The following is a 16475-nucleotide window of genomic DNA, read 5'->3' as shown; positions in this document are numbered from 1 at the left end:
CACCTGCAGCTTTAACTGTTGTGATGAATAAGAAATTTCACCAGGTTCTCCATATATACAAATGACACCTGCTGAAATTTCCTTTTCAATACAACTGTTAAAGATAGAGGAGCCCTGTCCTCCTTTTCATATGGTCACCCTAGTTTTACCTATTATCCCCAGCTATTTTATCCTGGTCTCCTGCGGGCTGTTGCTCCAGAACCATAGGGACATATCTGTTCATTCACTGGGATTTTACTAAATCGTCCAATCTCGAACTTTGCTTCAATGACTTACATATCAGATTGCAAATATTGAAATGCAAACAGCAGTTCTGGAAAAGCAATTCTTGTTAGGATGAGGGCAGACAGGGAGTGGGTAAAAAAACAAACTGACCCTTCCCCCCACACCATGGTTGCAAGGTTTCTCAGACAGCTGCTATTTACATAGCAAAAAAACAAACAAAAAGACCCACTTGCAGGTTAATTGCATCCATACAATTGCCATCATGCCTAGTTTGGCCATGAGATGCAAATAGCTCTTCTAGGTGACCATATGAAAAGGAGGACAGGGCTCCTGTAACTTTAACAGTTGCATTGAAAAGGGAAGTTCAGCAGGTGTTGTTTGTATATATGGGGAACCTGGTGAAATTTCCTCTCCATTACAACAGTTAAAGCTGCAGGTGCCCTGCCCTCTTTTAAATCTGGTTACTCTAGTATAGCTCCTGCAGCTTTAACTGTTGTGATGAAGAGGGAATTTCACCAGGTTCCCCATATATACAAATGACACCTGCTGAACTTCCCTTTTCAATGCAACTGTTAAAGTTACAGGAGCCCTGTCCTCCTTTGACCAGTGAACATCGCTGAGTGGCCAGTAACAAGTGTTCTATAAAATGCTCATTTAAAGAGGCTCAGTGACATTTGTCGCGGTATTTTGGAGAATGTGGAATAAAAATCAGGGAATAACACTACGATAGCAGCATATAGAATGTGTAATTTGCCCCAACAGTTATCAGTGTACTTAAATGGTGCTCTAAAGCAGTTGTGTAGATCTAGCCGTGGTTTCAAGACAAATCAAGCTTTCCACAACTGCTATTTACATAACAAATAACTTTATTCACAGAATTGCCATCAGGTTTAGTTTGACCCTCAGATCCCTGGAGTGAGAATGCTGATTTCCTGGAAACAATATTCTGAAAAACTCTCTCATGATCATTATGGGAACCAGTGAAGAACAATCTAGATTTGGAGTAGAGAAAGGCACTATCATCTCCAGACGCAACATTCTGAGAGGTCAAAGTACCAGGTTCATTTTCCACACACACACACTGTTTGAAGACAGAATTTAATAGCAACAGGTGTCTCTTCATGTTTAGCTGAGACAAACGTCACATTTTTAAAACCTGCCGGAACTGGTTTGAAAACCTCCTTGCTGCATCTGGAGGCATTTGGTTTCTGAGGCATTTTGGGGACAGCAAAATAGATGTTCAGCCCACACCTCCAGCGTCATAAAAAAAGTTACATCTTCACACTTTATTGTTGTTAACCCATCTTCACAGAACTGTGAGGTTTCAGGAAGCACAGGAAAGGATGCCCCAAACCTCAAGTCCTGAGCACTGCAGCCACAACATGCCCTTTTAAGCTCTTTTAGTCAATTTCAGACACCCCGATTGGTTCAGGTGGTTCCCGCATGACTTTTGAGAACAGCTCTAAAAGACCTACAGAGAGGTGCTGGCTTACCCATTAAACAGTAGAGCTGCAATGGCCTGGCTGCTCATCTTGTACCTGAAAATCGCTGCGGGCACAGGTAAGAGGTCTACAGGGTTTATTGCTGTTCCCTTCGGGGCTAAAACATCCTAGCCCAGCTTTTGCCACCACACCTTCTAATATTAATGCCACATGCCGATCAGCAGGGCAGCAAAAGAGGGCTGCTCACAGGCGAGAGTTGTGGGGGGAGGACTTTTGTAGACGGCCAGGAAGCACCAGGTTTGCACTGAAAAAATAGTTCATTAAAGGTAATGGTGGCGGTTCAGGAGTGAACGGCTGATGCTGACATGGAACCCTGGCAGCCTGAAGGCAGAGGCAGGACACAGGGCACCTCAGTGTGCAGGCTAGCTTGCCACTTGCTTCCCTTCAGACTGAAACCTAACGCAGGAAAGTAAATTGCATTTGGGGGGTGGACTAGGAGGCATGTGTTCCCTGCCACCAATTCTACTCCTCCAGGGCCCTTTAAGCCTTCCCAAAGAAATATTTTGGGCACCATCCAGATACTTTGCTACAACTCCCAGCATTCATGAACATTGGTCATGGTGACTGACGTTGATTGGAGTTGAAATCCAAAAGTTCTGGAGGCCACCAGGCTGGGCAGGTCCGGCCCTACCATTAGGCAGAAGGAAGCAACTGCCTCAGGCAGCAGATTTCAAGGGTCCTGAAAGGGCAGCAGATGGTGGTTGTGGTTGTATTGTTACAGTCAAGGATGAGGAGAGGTGCTTGTGGGATTTTATGCCTCATGTGACAATATAGCTTGCCTGGATTTGGGTACCACACACTTGGCTTTGCTGTTCTTCCTCAGCCAGCAAAACGTTTTGGGCCAGCCCTGAGGTTGAGGAAGGCAGCAATAGGGCGTCTGCCCCATTCACAGCTTGCTAAAGCATCCTTTTAGGAGGGTTACTTTCAGTAGAAAAGCACTGTGGAAAATGTGTCCAAATGCAGGGCAGGACCGGTCCCAGTGCTTCTCGTTTACATATTGCTTGGGCCACAGCCCCTCAACACACCTAGAATAGGGGTGAGGGGATTTGGTTTTACTTTGGCAGAGGGACTAGCTTGCTTGTTTTCCCCTCTGCATGTGGCATGAATGCACGAACTAGTATAGTAGGGAAAGATCCCTTGCCTGCCGAAAATATACATGTCTCTAACCTCAGACTCTGATTAAACAAGCTGCACTGAAGAATAAGGGAGGCAGAGGAAATCGGTTAGACGACATAACAAAAGACAGAAAACAGTTTCCTCTCTAATTAGCCTTCACTAGACAAATCGAAAGAAAGGCTCCCAACTTCCTTGCACGTCACAAGGGTGATGTCAGGACAGTCTGAGATGTCAGAGCGATGCCTAACAGGGATGAATGACAGAATTGGTGGGTGGGAAATTACTAGGGTGGCCACGTGTCCTAACTTACAGAGGGCAGACCTTTATTTGAAGGGCTGCCCAGCACAAGTCCAGCTTAAAGATAAAGATCCATCAGAAGGGAGAGCTGGGCCTTGAAGTTGCCCAAGCACAGTTAGCACCTGGACAACTGGTGCCATGCCTCCCCCAGAGACCTCATCATCAGAGGATGAAGGGGAAAGGGACGCTCCAGCAGATCCTGGGGAAGGGACTAGCAGCAAAGAAGGACAAGACCCTTTACTTTCAGCCAGGTCTTCCCTGGCCCCTGAAAGTAAGGAGTCTTGTCCTTCTTTGCTGCTAGTCCCTTCCCCAAGATCCATTGGAGCTCCCCCTTCATCCTTAATGATAAGAACTCTGGGGGAGGCATGACAGCTGGCACAAGGGCAGGGCCGGTGCCAGACTATTTTGCACCCTAGGCAAGGTGAGCTACTTGCACATACACACACACACCAAATTGCCAACTTGGATTCAGCTGTTCAAGAAGAGTTTCTGAACTATTATATTTTCCTTTTACTACATTTTTTCTTAAAACAGCTAATTTGTGTAAAACTGGGACCCTTAAAGGGCAGTACTGTGCCCCTCTGAGGTCTGCGCCCTAGACAGCTGCCTAATTGGCCTAATAGTAGCGCCAGCCCTGCACATGAGCCACCATTTCCTTCACGGGGGCGACATATAGTCCTATTTAAAGTGTAATCATTATTTTTACATTTGCAACTTTATGTAAATTGGTGGCCTTTCTTGCGCTCTTTTTTGAGGGATGTATAAGAGCATCATCACACAGGGGGAAATCGTGTTTGCTTACCTTCGCTTCTCCACCCGCGCATTTGTCCCTCATTACTTCCTCCTTTGAAAGAGGAAGTAAACAACATGTACATGGCCCATTCAGTGAGCCATTTTGATCATGCTGCTTCTCCTGCACACAGCAGGAGGTAGCGGCAACTTCCGTCTTTAAATTGAGTCAGGCTTATTGGGGTGTTTTTTTTGTGACGCGAAGAAGGCTAGAAGGGGCAGGAAGCAGAAGACAACAAAAATCTGTGAGTGCCCAGTAATGAGTATGCAATAAAACACTCCTCTGATGGAGCTCTAATTCATCACCCTACAAATCATACAGGGAAACAGCCATATTTTTGTAATCCCTGGAAATTCGGGGGTTGAAGTGGTGGTAGCAAAGAATAAAACAGTGGTGTTTATTCATGGTGCTGTAGCGCAATTCCACTATAGCACTATTGTGAAAGACTGACACCCCCAAAAAAAGAGGGAGGGAGGTGGTGACCGAAAAAGGGTAGCGATCAGAGAGTGGAGGAGGTTGGGATGAGCAGACAAGATGGGTTCTGCCATGAAGGACTGTGGGATACTGGGTGGAGTTCCAAGATGTAAGGAGGGGAGAAGCACACAATAAATGCCTCATGTAGAGCACTATCACAGAGGAGGGGCATCTTAGAGAGGGGGAAATGCAGTAATATTTTCCAAGGCAGACTGGGCTCAGGCTCAGCTACACCGTTTGCACCCACCTTAGTGCTGTACAGAGTCTTTTAAGGAGATGCACTTGAGTTAGGAGATCCAGCAAGAATAAGATGAGAAGTTCTTCCCAAGCCTGCTGGATTTCCTGAGCTCTACCTGGCTGACTTGTGCCTGTTTGTTTGACAGTCTTGGCAGAGTCAGATCTGGGTCCTCCAGAGACCTGCTTGCAAGGTCCAGAGTTCTGGTGCAGGGACGTGGCCACAGCTGCTGAATGTAACAAAGAGGAATATTGCTGGATCCATGAGTGGAACTCTCTGGTGGTAAGAGGCTGAAATGTATCCACATTGTGTTTAGTCCAATGAATTTAGTTTCCCCTGGCCCAGCCCTACCATTTGGTAGAGCAGCTTTCCCCAACCTGGTGGGGAATTATGGGGGTTGCAGTCCAACACATTTAGAGTATCAGGTTGAGTAAGGCTATGATCTCTTCCGGCATGCCTACCCAGATGAATTTTAAGAAGCCTGATTGTTAATATTGTATCAGTTTTACATGTTTTTAATCAGTTTTATGCATTTTATGGAATTTTTGTATTTAATGTTGTTCCCCGCCTCGATCCAGAGGGAGAGGCAGGTAAGAAATATATTATTATTATTATTATTATTATTATTATTATTATTATTATTATTATTAAGATTAAGGCCACTTTGTAAATAAGTTCACAAAAGTTTCTAGCCAGATAAAAGAAATACAAGCCTGAGAGGCAAGTTGGCTGTGTTTACATGACTGCAGCAGAGGAGGGGGGCTTTCCTTCCTCCAAGACCACCATGGAAACACAAGGTACTAGTCTCTTAGCAGGCTATAAAACACTCACACCCAAGTGGTTTTGCAGAGTAGCGGCAGATCACTCTGTTCCCCCTTCAGCTACATGTCTGTGCTGGTTGTGGAGGGAGAGATTCTCTTTCACCAACAGCTGGCATGGAAACCAAGTGGTTGGCAGAGAAGGGACAGACCAAGCCATCTCTTCTCTGCTAGCCCATTCACTCACCTGCATGGAACTTCATGCGCTCGCCTGTGTAGAAATCCTGGTCGCCTCTGGCCACCAGGTGACTTCTTAAATACAAGGTTGGGTTAAGACCAAGATTCTGAATTGGACCCAGAAACAAACCAGTGAATTAGTAAAACATTGGGGTAATGTGGCCAGCCTCACTTATTTTTCTCTAGTAAAACACAGCATTGTGGATTTTGAGGCAGTTGATAACCTCAAGATTTCATTTGTGACAGTTTGAGGCATTTGTGGAGGAGGTCGAACGTCCTGGCCCAAAGCAAAAATGTCTGAAGTGCATCAAGATTATGCAGACACTCAAGGACCAGGCTGGGGATGAAACAGACGAAGTAAGTTACCCGTTGCTGCTCTTGGAAGTTGTTTGCTGGAGTGCTAGTTAAAATATGGTCCGGGAGGAAAACTGCCAACTTGTCACCAGTGCCTGAGATCCAAAGAATGGCATCTTGCTTCCAAATCCAGAAGAGGATGGCTTCATGTTTGAGGTGCCAGATGCAGAAGAAGACAGGGTTCTTGCACCTGTACTAGTTGTGCAGAAGAGGGAATTTCAGCAGGTCCAGCCCCATCCTGTTTTACAGCTAGCAACACTGCTTCATATTATGGCAAACAAAATGAACTGAGGAACTAGCCCTTAAGAGCACATGGGGATACAGCAGGCCCCTGATTTAGAAAGGGAAAAACAAGAGAGGAGAGTGATGTTGCTCTTTACAGGGTTCTAGGGTTATCTCCCAGGCATCTCTGGCTTCTCCAGTTTGGTTTCCAAGCTCAGGGCCTGATTCCCTTTAGAAATCACTCCAAGAGAGCCAGTGTGGTGTAGTGGCTAAGGTGTTGGACTGGGAGTTGGGAGATCCGGGTTCTAACCCCCACGCAGCCATGGAAACCCACTGTGTGACTTTGGGCCAGTCACAGACTCTCAGCCGAACCTACCTCATGGGGTTGTTGTTGTGAGGATAACATGGAGAGGAGGAGGATTATGTACTCCACCTTGGGTTCCTTGGAGAAAAAAAGGTGGGATATAAATGAAATAAATAAAATAAATGAAGATCCCACTCTCCAGTGACTTTGTAGCTCCTCAAGGGTAGAGGGGCAAACATGAATGAGGGTGGGAGAAAAGAAGGCAGATGCTGGTGTGGGAAGGGGTCAGGGAGCAAAGAAGTGGATGGCCATTAATTACTTAAGAGTAGGGCAGGCCTACATGGGCGCAATTTATCCGCATGAATCCTGCACTGCCACCTCCAAAGTTCCATTCTTGACTTCTATTTCAGGACAAAATTGACGACGCGATAAAAGCTACGTGCAAGGCAGTGGACAAGCGCCTGAGGAAGGACTGCAAAAAATTGATGAAAAAATTCCACGATCAAATCGTGGACGCGTTGCAGAATGGCAAGACAGCTCAGGAGATCTGTGTCGATATCAAGAGGTGCAAGAGTGATTTAAGCACCCCCCCAGGTGAGAGCAAGATGCTGCGGTGACTGCCCTCCCTTCATCGTCATCTCATCCAGAATTAATTCTGTGCCTTCCCCATTCTCTAGATGTTTATTCCTCATGGACAGCCTTAGTTCCTCCGAGATTTTCTCTGTCTGAGCTGCAGTCTTCAAAGAGTGCAGAATCCTTGTGCTATAGCAACCTCTTCCAACCCGATGCTATCCAGATGTGTTGGACTACCTCTTCCATGATTCCAAGCCATACTGGCTGGGGCTGATGGGAGTTGTAGGCAACCACACATCTAGAGAGCACTGGATTGGTGAAGGCTTCGTTATAGTGTCACTGTTTGGAGCTCACTAGAACCCAGAACAAGAGCACTGTGTTGTGCTAGCCAAGAACTGCGTCAACACTGAGCATCCTTGAGCAGCTGCCATGGCTACAGCATCCCAGTGCCAATGCCTACCCTAGGTTGCCCCCCTTTTTAAAAAAAACACATACCCCAATTCTGGACCTTTGCTCTGGTTAGCTGAAGGCAACTGGGTCTAGCCAGCATTTAAACTTCTCACAATGTCTAATTTTTTCAATCTTAAGTTTGGTTCATCTCAAACTTGAGAATTTTTCCAGTCTGAAGTTCAGTTCATCCAGAACTTTTAGGTTTTGGTGGGGTTTTTAAAATTTTGCATAAAAAATCATAAGCATGTTTAAGCTTTTGTGTATCTTTGTATGCATTTTTGCCCAGTATACACATTTTTGCAAACAATTTTCCTCATGTACTGCATTTTTCAATATTAGTCCTCCTAAATATGCATTTTTGTACACATTTTTGATTGAAGAGCTCCATTGTAAAATTCAGAGAAATGCGAATTTCAAAGGATGCCTGAGTTTTGGTCTGCATAGAGGATTGCAAGTGCAAATTTCTCTGCTCCACAAGGTTTCCTTTTGCTCTTTTTGTTTAACAGCCTTGGCTAGATCTGATCTGGGTCCTCCTGAGGCATGCTGGCAAGGCCCAGAGTTCTGGTGCAAGGATGTGGCTACAGCTGCTGCATGTAACCAAGAGGAGTATTGCTGGACCGATGAGTGGAGCTCTTCTTTGGTAAGAGTCAGAAACACAACAATCTTCTTCTTAAGAAATGCTCCCTTCTCTCTCTCTCTCTCTCTCTCTCTCTCTCTCTCTCTCTCTCTCATCACTTCTTTCCATCTTTCATCCTCATTTGCAGGTGGCATATATAATACAGCAGCATTCTTCCAAAAAGTTAAAAAGAATTAAGTAAAATTATTATTGTTATTATTATTATCATCATCATCATCATCATCTCTGGGTGGTTTACATAAGATAAAAACACTTAAAAACAGATATTAAACTGATATATTATAAAGGATGGAAAGCAATATCCTAGGTGGCTTCATTTTGCTAACAACAACAACAACATATCTTTAGTCTGGGATCTGCCATGTGGTCACACTGAAACATGAAGCCTGAACAGTACAGCAACAACCAAGAGAGAATTTTATGAGAATCAACAGTCACATTAAAAAACCCGCTTCAGGCTGATAGTCAGGAATAGAAGGGGGTTAAGGGGGCAGGGAAATCATTGCAGAAGACCCAAACATAAATATTGGGAACCTAGTTATATCTAAAGTTGTTTGAATATATTACTAGTTATTGAACATTTCAGTAGGGTGCTGTCTGCACCAATTCTCTTTTATATCCCTGAGTAAATGGGGAAGACACTTTGTTTTTAGAATAAAAGTTGAAAATTCAGGGAAGGACTGGAAAATTCCAGAGGGCATAGCCAGCCCTACTATAAAACAGAATGAGATGGTGGCCTCAGGCAGCAGATGCTGGGAAGTGGCAGCAAAGTGTACAAGGAGAGCGTTGTGTGCCACATAGGCTGCCCGATAGACCCTAAAATAGCTAGCCTTCTGGTGTGGTGGAAGATGTTGCTCGTTTGCCAGGGTTAAAGAAAGATTCGATGGCCAGTCCACTTGGCTTTTGTGTGTGGAACGGGAAGGGGTGCCCTCTCACTCTTGTCCCCAGGCAGCAAAGTAACTTGGGCCTCTCTGGCAGAAGGGCCATACCCCAAGGGCCATACCCCTTGCTGCTATAGCCCTTTTACCCTCCTTATTTACTACTCAACCATAGCTCTTTCTTTCAAGCATCATTGTAGACTTTGAAGCAATGGAGGATGGTGGCTCCAACTTTGGTGGGACATTAAATACAATCTGGGTTTCACTAAGAATCATCCAGAATGCTAAAAAGAGCTCTCCAAGGTGCTGAACCAAAATCGTGGGGAATTTGGGTTCAGCACTTTGGAGAGCTCCTTTAGAGTTCTGGCTGGTTCCGACTGAAACCCAGAATGGATTCACAGCCCCACTGAAATTGGAACCACCAGTCTCCACGGCTTTGAAGCCATTGCTCATCTTTATTTGTCTTGGCAGGATGGAGTCATGGAGGAGGTCGAGACTCTTGCCCCACAGTTCAAATGCACCATATGCAAAAAGATTGTCCAGAAAATTAGGGACCTGGCTGGAGATGATCCAGATGATGTAAGTTGCCTATTGCTATTCTTGGGATTTTTTTGCTGGAGTGCTGGGGAAATATGTATTCATCTGATAAAGCAGACCAAGGAGCTAGTCGTTAGGACCACAGGGGATCCAACTTTCTCCTGATCTAGAAATGTAAATAAAAAATGAGAGAATAGATACATGGTTGCTCTTTACATGGTTGCAGAGGTAACTCCCAGTATCTCTGATTTCTCCCATTGGATTTCCGAGCTCAGGGCTTGATTTCCTTTAGAAAGCACTACAAGATACCCCTCATCAATGACCCCATAGCTCCTCAAGGACAGAGGGGAACATATTATAGGGGTGGTGGAAAAGGCAGATCCTGATGCAGAAAGGAGTGATGGAGCAAAGAAGAGGAATTCCATGTGTGGAACGACCGGGGAATTACCTGCTAGAATCTTGGGAATGCTGCCATCAAAGTTCCAATCTTACTAAATGACTTCTCTTTCAGGACAAAATTGACCAGGCAATAAGTACTACATGTAAAGTCGTGGGCAGATTTCTGAGAGGGCCTTGCAAAAACTTTTTGAGAAAGTACAAGAAACAGCTCGTGGAGGATCTGCAGGATAACATGGAGACTCAGCAGATCTGTGTCAATCTCAAAATATGCAAGGGAGACTTAAAGGCAACACCAGGTGAGAGCAAGAAGCAATGTTGATTCCAAGTCACAGCCCCAGAGCATCCTAAATCATCAGGTCTTCTTCAGTTGCAATTAATTTGCAATGGATGTGAACAGATATGGTGAAATGTATTAAAAAGTGTGGGCTGGTAACCAGTACCCACTCCAGGTTTTGAGGGAGGACCACTGATAGTAGCCCTCAAAACCTACCATCAGTGGTCCTACCTCCCTTACTGGCCTGCTTCTCATGTAATGACAACCCAGTTTATGGACTGAGTATAGGTTGAATATGGGTTGTCATTGTATTATGGGTTGTCATTACATGCAAACCCTACACTATGGTTTATCTATGTGTTGTTAATCATAGGGTTCGCAACCCAACAACAAAGCATGGGTTCTCTTCCTGGGTTGTTTGTGGTTAACAACCCATAGATAAACCATAGTGTAGGGGGTCACACTTAATAACAACCCATGATTCAACATCATTCTATGATCCAACAACAGCTCATACTTAACCTATACTCAACCCCATACTCTGGGTTGTCATGACGTGAAAACCAGGTCATTGAGTCTACATTTTCACCAGCCTTGTTGCCACCTGCTGCTCCTTCACATCTTCCTCATCATTGCCACCACCTGCTTGTTTGCAAATGATCAAATAGGCAGAGGCTTCTACTGCTACTGCTTCTCACCACCGCCATTGCCAGGGTCTGAGTGAGAGGCAGGTGAACAAGCAGGTTACAATAATGAAAAAGAGCATCAACTCCAGAGGCTCATCTTGGTAGGCACCTGCTGGGATATCAGCCTTGGCAATTACACGACCATTCTAATCTTCTTCTTTTCTGTTGATAACAATTCTTCCCATGAGTTGTCAAGGTCTCTTTTCCCTCTCTATATATCTCACTTCTTCCTGTATCACGCTAGTCTAGCAGCTTTCTGTAGACAACTTAACGAATGCTGTAAGTAAATACTGTTGTTTGTTATTGTAACATAGATAATTTATTCCTGGTTGGTATATTTTGTATATATACTCTAATTAGCTGAATGATGATGTATTACACCTTTTTGATTGCAATTTGTATGTCTGGTTATACACATGGTTTTAAAGTTTTTTAAATTAGATATTAGATATTTTTAAGGTACAGATACTTGTAAAATGCCTCTAATTGTAAATATTATGATACAAAGGACTTCTTTGTTTTTTAGATAACAGCCCTGAGGAAGAACTCAGCTGTGTTCGAAACGCGTAGGCACCTTGGCACTTTAATAAAACTTTTGCAAATATTTATTTTTGAAGATTACTTGGTTCCACCCTTGCCTTTGGCTATTTTTTACTCCCCCATGGGATTTTCCTTGCTTTGGCAATTACCCAGCCATCCCTACTTTTGACACCAGCCTTGGATGGCAGGTTTCTTCATGAGACCTTTCACACAAATGGTCAACTTGTACAACAAAAATGGAGCTATCAAAGGTTCTGAACCCTAGCGCTGAACTAGCTTCAGCACCTTGGATAGCCCTATTCGAATTCCGACTAGTTCTGACTAAAACCCAGAATGGATTTATAGCTGTACCGAAATCGGAGCCACTAGCCTTCAGTAACCATGACCTCTGTAAAACAAATTCAATTTTAAAAAAAATGATGAAGAATTCCATTCAGGAGGAGTTCAAAATGCTGGCTGGATATTGGGAGGAGCAAGGCCTGAAGAGTGAGGCAGAGGAGGTAGAGTAAAGGGGTCAAGGCTGAAGATTAGGAAGGAGAGTAGAGGCAGACAGGAAAAGAAAGGACAGACAGACAGGCAGGTTTGGAGGGGATCAGGAGCAGACAGCTTTCCTTCCAAACCCTAATTATTTCTCTGTTCTACAAGGTAACCTTTTGCTCTTTTTGTTTGACAGCCTTGGCTAGATCTGATCTGGGTCCTCCTGAGGCATGCTGGCAAGGCCCAGAGTTCTGGTGCAAAGATGTGGCTACAGCTGCTGCATGTAACCAAGAAGAATATTGCTGGACCAATGAGTGGAGCACTTCTGAGGTAAAAGCCAGAAACACAGCAGCCTCCATTTTATGAGTTGCTCCCTTTTCTCCTTCTTTCATCACTTCTTTCCATCTTTCAACCACATTTGCAGGTGGCATGTGCAACCACATAACTCCCCAAAGTTAAGGAGAATTAAGCAAAATTAACTGGATACCTTGGAAAAGAAGGAAAGCAATATCCTAGGTGGCTTCACCTTCTTAATAAATACAATATACCTTTTGTTTGGATCTGGGATCAGTCATGAGGTCACACTGAAACATTAAGCCTGAAGAGTACAGAAGCTACTTGGGGAGAATGAAATAAAAGTTGAAAATTCAAGGAAGAACCTGGAATATCCCAGAGGAGGAAGGACGGGCCCTACTATAAGGCAGAGTGAGGTGGTTGCCTCAGGCAGCAAATGCTGGGAGGTGGCAGCAAAGTGTTAGAGGAGAGAGTTGTGTTCAGTGCAGCCCACCCATCACCCCTCAACCTAGCCTGATGCCTTCTGGTGTGGTGTAAGATACCTTCCCCTTGCCAGTGTTGAAGGAAGATTCAATGGCCAGTCCAGTTGACTTTTGTGCATGGAAAGGGAGGGACCATCTCCTCACTCTTCACCTACAGTAGGCAGCAAAAATCTTGGCCCACTCCTGCAGAGGGACTATGCCCCGAGGACTCCCTTGCAGCTATAGTCCTTTTACCCTCATTATTTACAATTTAACCCTAGCTCTCTCTTTCAAGCATCGTTGTAGACTTGAAGGCCATTGCTTGCCTTTGTTTGTCTCAGCAGGAGAAACTCATGGAAGAGGTTGGCGCTCTTGCCCCACTGTTCAAATGCACCATATGCAAAAAGATTGTCCAGAAAATTAGGGACCTGGCTGGAGATGATCCAGATGATGTAAGTTGCCTATTGATATTCTTGGGATTTGTTTGGTAGAGTGCTGGAGAAAATGGAGTCTTAGAGGAGGGCTACTGACTTGTCACACATGTCAGAGATCCAGTGAATAATGGCCGGGGGGGGGGGGCGTGGTAGAACATGTGTTTTCATTGTCAAAGCTAAGCAAGATTGTCTGTGTAAGCTTCTTGGAAGAGAGAACCTCTTGTAAACTGCTAGGAGGCCCTTAAAGCAAGAGTATGGTATTAACTTTGGGCAACCTCCATGCATATTTCACACCCTGAATCAGGAGTACAGAACATCTTTCAGCCCAAGGGCTGAGTTCAATTTCAGAAAAGTCTTCAGGGGCCTGCATTGCAGGGGAGCAAAAAGGAACACCACAACGTGTCTGTGTGTGGGACAAGCATTCATCAGGGGAACGATCTGTTTGAATCTTGGGAATGCTGCCACCAAAGTTCCAATCTTTCTCCATGGCTTCTCTTTCAGGAAAAAATTGACCAGGCAATAAGTACTATGTGTAAAGTCGTGGGCAGGTTACTGAGAGGGCCTTGTAAAAACTTTCTGAGAATGTACAAGAAACAGCTCGTGGAGGATCTGCAGAATAACATGGAGACTCAGCAGATTTGTGTCAATCTCAAAATATGCAAGGGAGACTTAAAGGCAACACCAGGTGAGAGCAAGAAGCAATGTTGATTCCAAGTCACAGCCCCAGAGCATCCTAAATCATCAGGTCTTCTTCAGTTGCAATTAATTTGCAATGGATGTGAACAAATATGGTGAAATGTATTAAAAAGTGTGGGCTGGTAACCAGTACCCACTCCAGGTTTTGAGGGAGGACCACTGATAGTAGCCCTCAAAACCTACCATCAGTGGTCCTACCTCCCTTACTGGCCTGTTTCTCATATAATGACAACCCAGTTTATGGATTGAGTACAGGTTGAATATGGGTTGTCATTGTATTATGGGTTGTCATTACATGCAAACCCTGCACTATGGTTTATCTATGGGTTGTTAATCATAGAGTTCGCAACCCAACAACAAAGCATGGGTTCTCTTCCTGGTTTGTTTGTGGTTAACAACCCATAGATAAACCATAGTGCAGGGTTTGCATGTAATGACAACCCATAATACAATGACAACCTATATTCAACCCATATTCAAGCACTATCTACAAGGCTGTGGGCAGGTCCCTGAAAGGTGCTTGCAAATCCTTTCTGAAGAAGTACAAGGATAAGCTCGTGGGGGATCTGCAGAATGGCATGGAGACTCGGGAGATCTGTGTCGATCTCCAAATATGCAAAGGAGGCTTAAAGGCACCACTAGGTGAGAGCAAGAAGCTACGGGGATTCCATGTTCTTCCTATTCATCACATCCACTGAAAGGAGCATGGGAGGAACCATAACGCAGCATACTTAGATCACGTACTTTGCATGCAGAAAGTCCCAGGTCCAATCCCTGGTAACTCCAGTTAAAAAAAAAAAGATGATTAGATACCAGCAGGGCTGGCTCAAGGCATTTTGCTGCCTGAAGCAAGAACAAGATGGAGCCTACTCCCATTCCATGTGGCCGGAATATATTTTCCCCTTGCTGAAAATGCTTGCAACCTTCCTGAGAATACTCACTGGGCTAGACCATGGGTAGAATCCCCTGTGCAGTTGGTTTTGGAGACACAGCTGAATATCTGAGCATTAAGGTGTTGAGTAGATCAGATTCTGTCCCATTTGGTTTGGTTTGAATTTATCCCCATATTCTTCACAAATGTATGCTGATTTTTTGTATCTGGCAACAGTATGTTAGGAGTTCATGGCGGACGTACAAGAGGAGACAGTTTGCCTTTCCCAGATACTGACTGATACTAACTATTCTTGTTTTGTTCCCTACATCAGGTCTGGCTTATTATTACACCGCAACAGAGTGATCCTGGACCCCAGCACAGGTTCCTTTAGATGCATGTTGTCTGTTCTGCTGCAAACCTTAAACCATTTCCTTTTCTGGGCTACCTCTTTCTCTTTTTTCTTTAAAAAACAAAACAAAACAAACTTGTATTAGAATGAATAAAGCGCTATGCTCAGCCTGCCTCACTTACTTTGTATACATTCTGTGGGAAACAAGAAAAGGACACAAACATGCAAGGCATTAAGCCATGGTTGGGGAATGTGTGTCCTTCTAAACATTGTGGGACTGCAACTCCCATCAGCCCTAACCAGCAAAACCAGTAGTGAGAGATGATGGGAATTGCAGCCCAAGAACATTTGGAGGGCTACATGTTACCCACCCCTGCACTAAGGTCTTGTCTCAAGAACTTCATAGAATAGCAGAGTTGGAAGGGGCCAAAAGGCCAACCCCCTGCTCAATGCAGGAATACACCCTAAAGCATACCTGACAGATGCTTGTCCAGCTGCCTCTTGAAGGCCTCTAGTGTGGGAGAGCCCACAACCTCCCTAGGTAACTGATTCCATTGTCGCACTGCTCTAACAATCAGGAAGTTTTTCCTGATGTCCAGCTGGAATCTGGCTTCCTTTAACTTGAGCCCATTATTCCGTGTCCTGCACTCTGGGAGGATCGAGAAGAGATCCTGGCCTTCCTTTGTGTGACAACCTTTTAAGTATTTGAAGAGTGCTATCATGTCTCCCCTCAATCTTCTCTTCTCCAGGGTATCCTGGGTTCCAATCTCTAGAACCAGGAACCCACTCATGAACCGACCAAGAATCCACAGCTACCTACTGTATATGGTTTGCTGATGGGGCTACAGGTTGGGACATCTCCCTAAGCAGGAGGGTTTCCCTAGGTACTGTGCTGTGCAAGGGCAGCCCAAAATATTTTGCTGCCAGAGATGAAGGACAACATAGCATGCCCCCCTCCATTCCATATTTAGAAGAATCCTACTTCAACACTGTCTGATGGTGGGACAATGTCTTCTGCTCCACCTGAGGGTAGCAAGTTAGCTTAGGGGGTGCAGGGCTGATGGCAGGTACACACCTCGGTCTTCCCAACGCCTCACCACCCTCAGCATCTGCTGCCTGAGGCAGCCACCATACTCTGCCTAATGATAGAACCGGCCTTGATGAAGTGACTCCACCCCTCAAATTGGCTTTCATTGTTTAAAGGCAGGTATCCCATCTAACTCACAAGAGGAAAGTCAAGACAAATGGCTGATCTGACAGCAGACCTACTGCTATGTGTGTGGGGCTTTTATATTCCCTGGGATGCTTGTTTCCCTCCTTCTTTGCCTGCTCCTTCCCTGTATCCCAAATGTCTTTGTGGTTCTGTATTACTGTACTACTGGCACATAGAGCAGCTGGGTTT

The 16475-nt window shown here is 44.8% G+C and overlaps 1 protein-coding gene across 2 annotated transcripts; it reads left to right on the top strand.

Moving 5' to 3' along the window:
- The first annotated feature begins 1714 nt into the window (after positions 1-1714).
- On the top strand, positions 1715-15245 carry LOC134407359 (prosaposin-like). Of its 2 annotated transcripts, none has more exons than XM_063139087.1 (11): positions 1715-1785; positions 4788-4921; positions 5881-5991; positions 6925-7108; positions 8044-8177; positions 9524-9631; positions 10101-10284; positions 12162-12295; positions 13065-13172; positions 13656-13839; positions 15056-15245. In XM_063139087.1, exons 1-11 carry the CDS (start codon positions 1740-1742, stop codon positions 15085-15087), a joined length of 1359 nt encoding a protein of 452 aa, XP_062995157.1. In that variant the 5' UTR covers positions 1715-1739; the 3' UTR covers positions 15088-15245. The 2 variants fall into 2 exon arrangements, with proteins under 2 accessions (XP_062995157.1, XP_062995156.1); XM_063139086.1 differs by having other exon boundaries at positions 13062-13172.
- Positions 15246-16475: the final 1230 nt, after the last annotated feature.

This window comes from Elgaria multicarinata, chromosome 12 (assembly GCF_023053635.1).
Source record: "Elgaria multicarinata webbii isolate HBS135686 ecotype San Diego chromosome 12, rElgMul1.1.pri, whole genome shotgun sequence".
In the NCBI taxonomy this organism is placed as follows: Eukaryota; Metazoa; Chordata; class Lepidosauria; order Squamata; family Anguidae; genus Elgaria; species Elgaria multicarinata.
This window is presented reverse-complemented; position numbering and strand designations above follow the sequence as displayed.

What these genes read in the sequence shown, in the direction of transcription:
- LOC134407359 (XM_063139086.1), top strand. Translation starts at nt 1,740, where the DNA reads ATGGCCTGGCTGCTCATCTTGTACCTGAAAATCGCTGCGGGCACAG. An exon ending in CTGGAGATGATCCAGATGAT is followed by an intron (nt 13,173 to 13,655) that starts GTAAGTTGCCTA and finishes CTTCTCTTTCAG; the next exon opens with GAAAAAATTGACCAGGCAAT. An exon ending in AGACTTAAAGGCAACACCAG is followed by an intron (nt 13,840 to 15,055) that starts GTGAGAGCAAGA and finishes TCCCTACATCAG; the next exon opens with GTCTGGCTTATTATTACACC.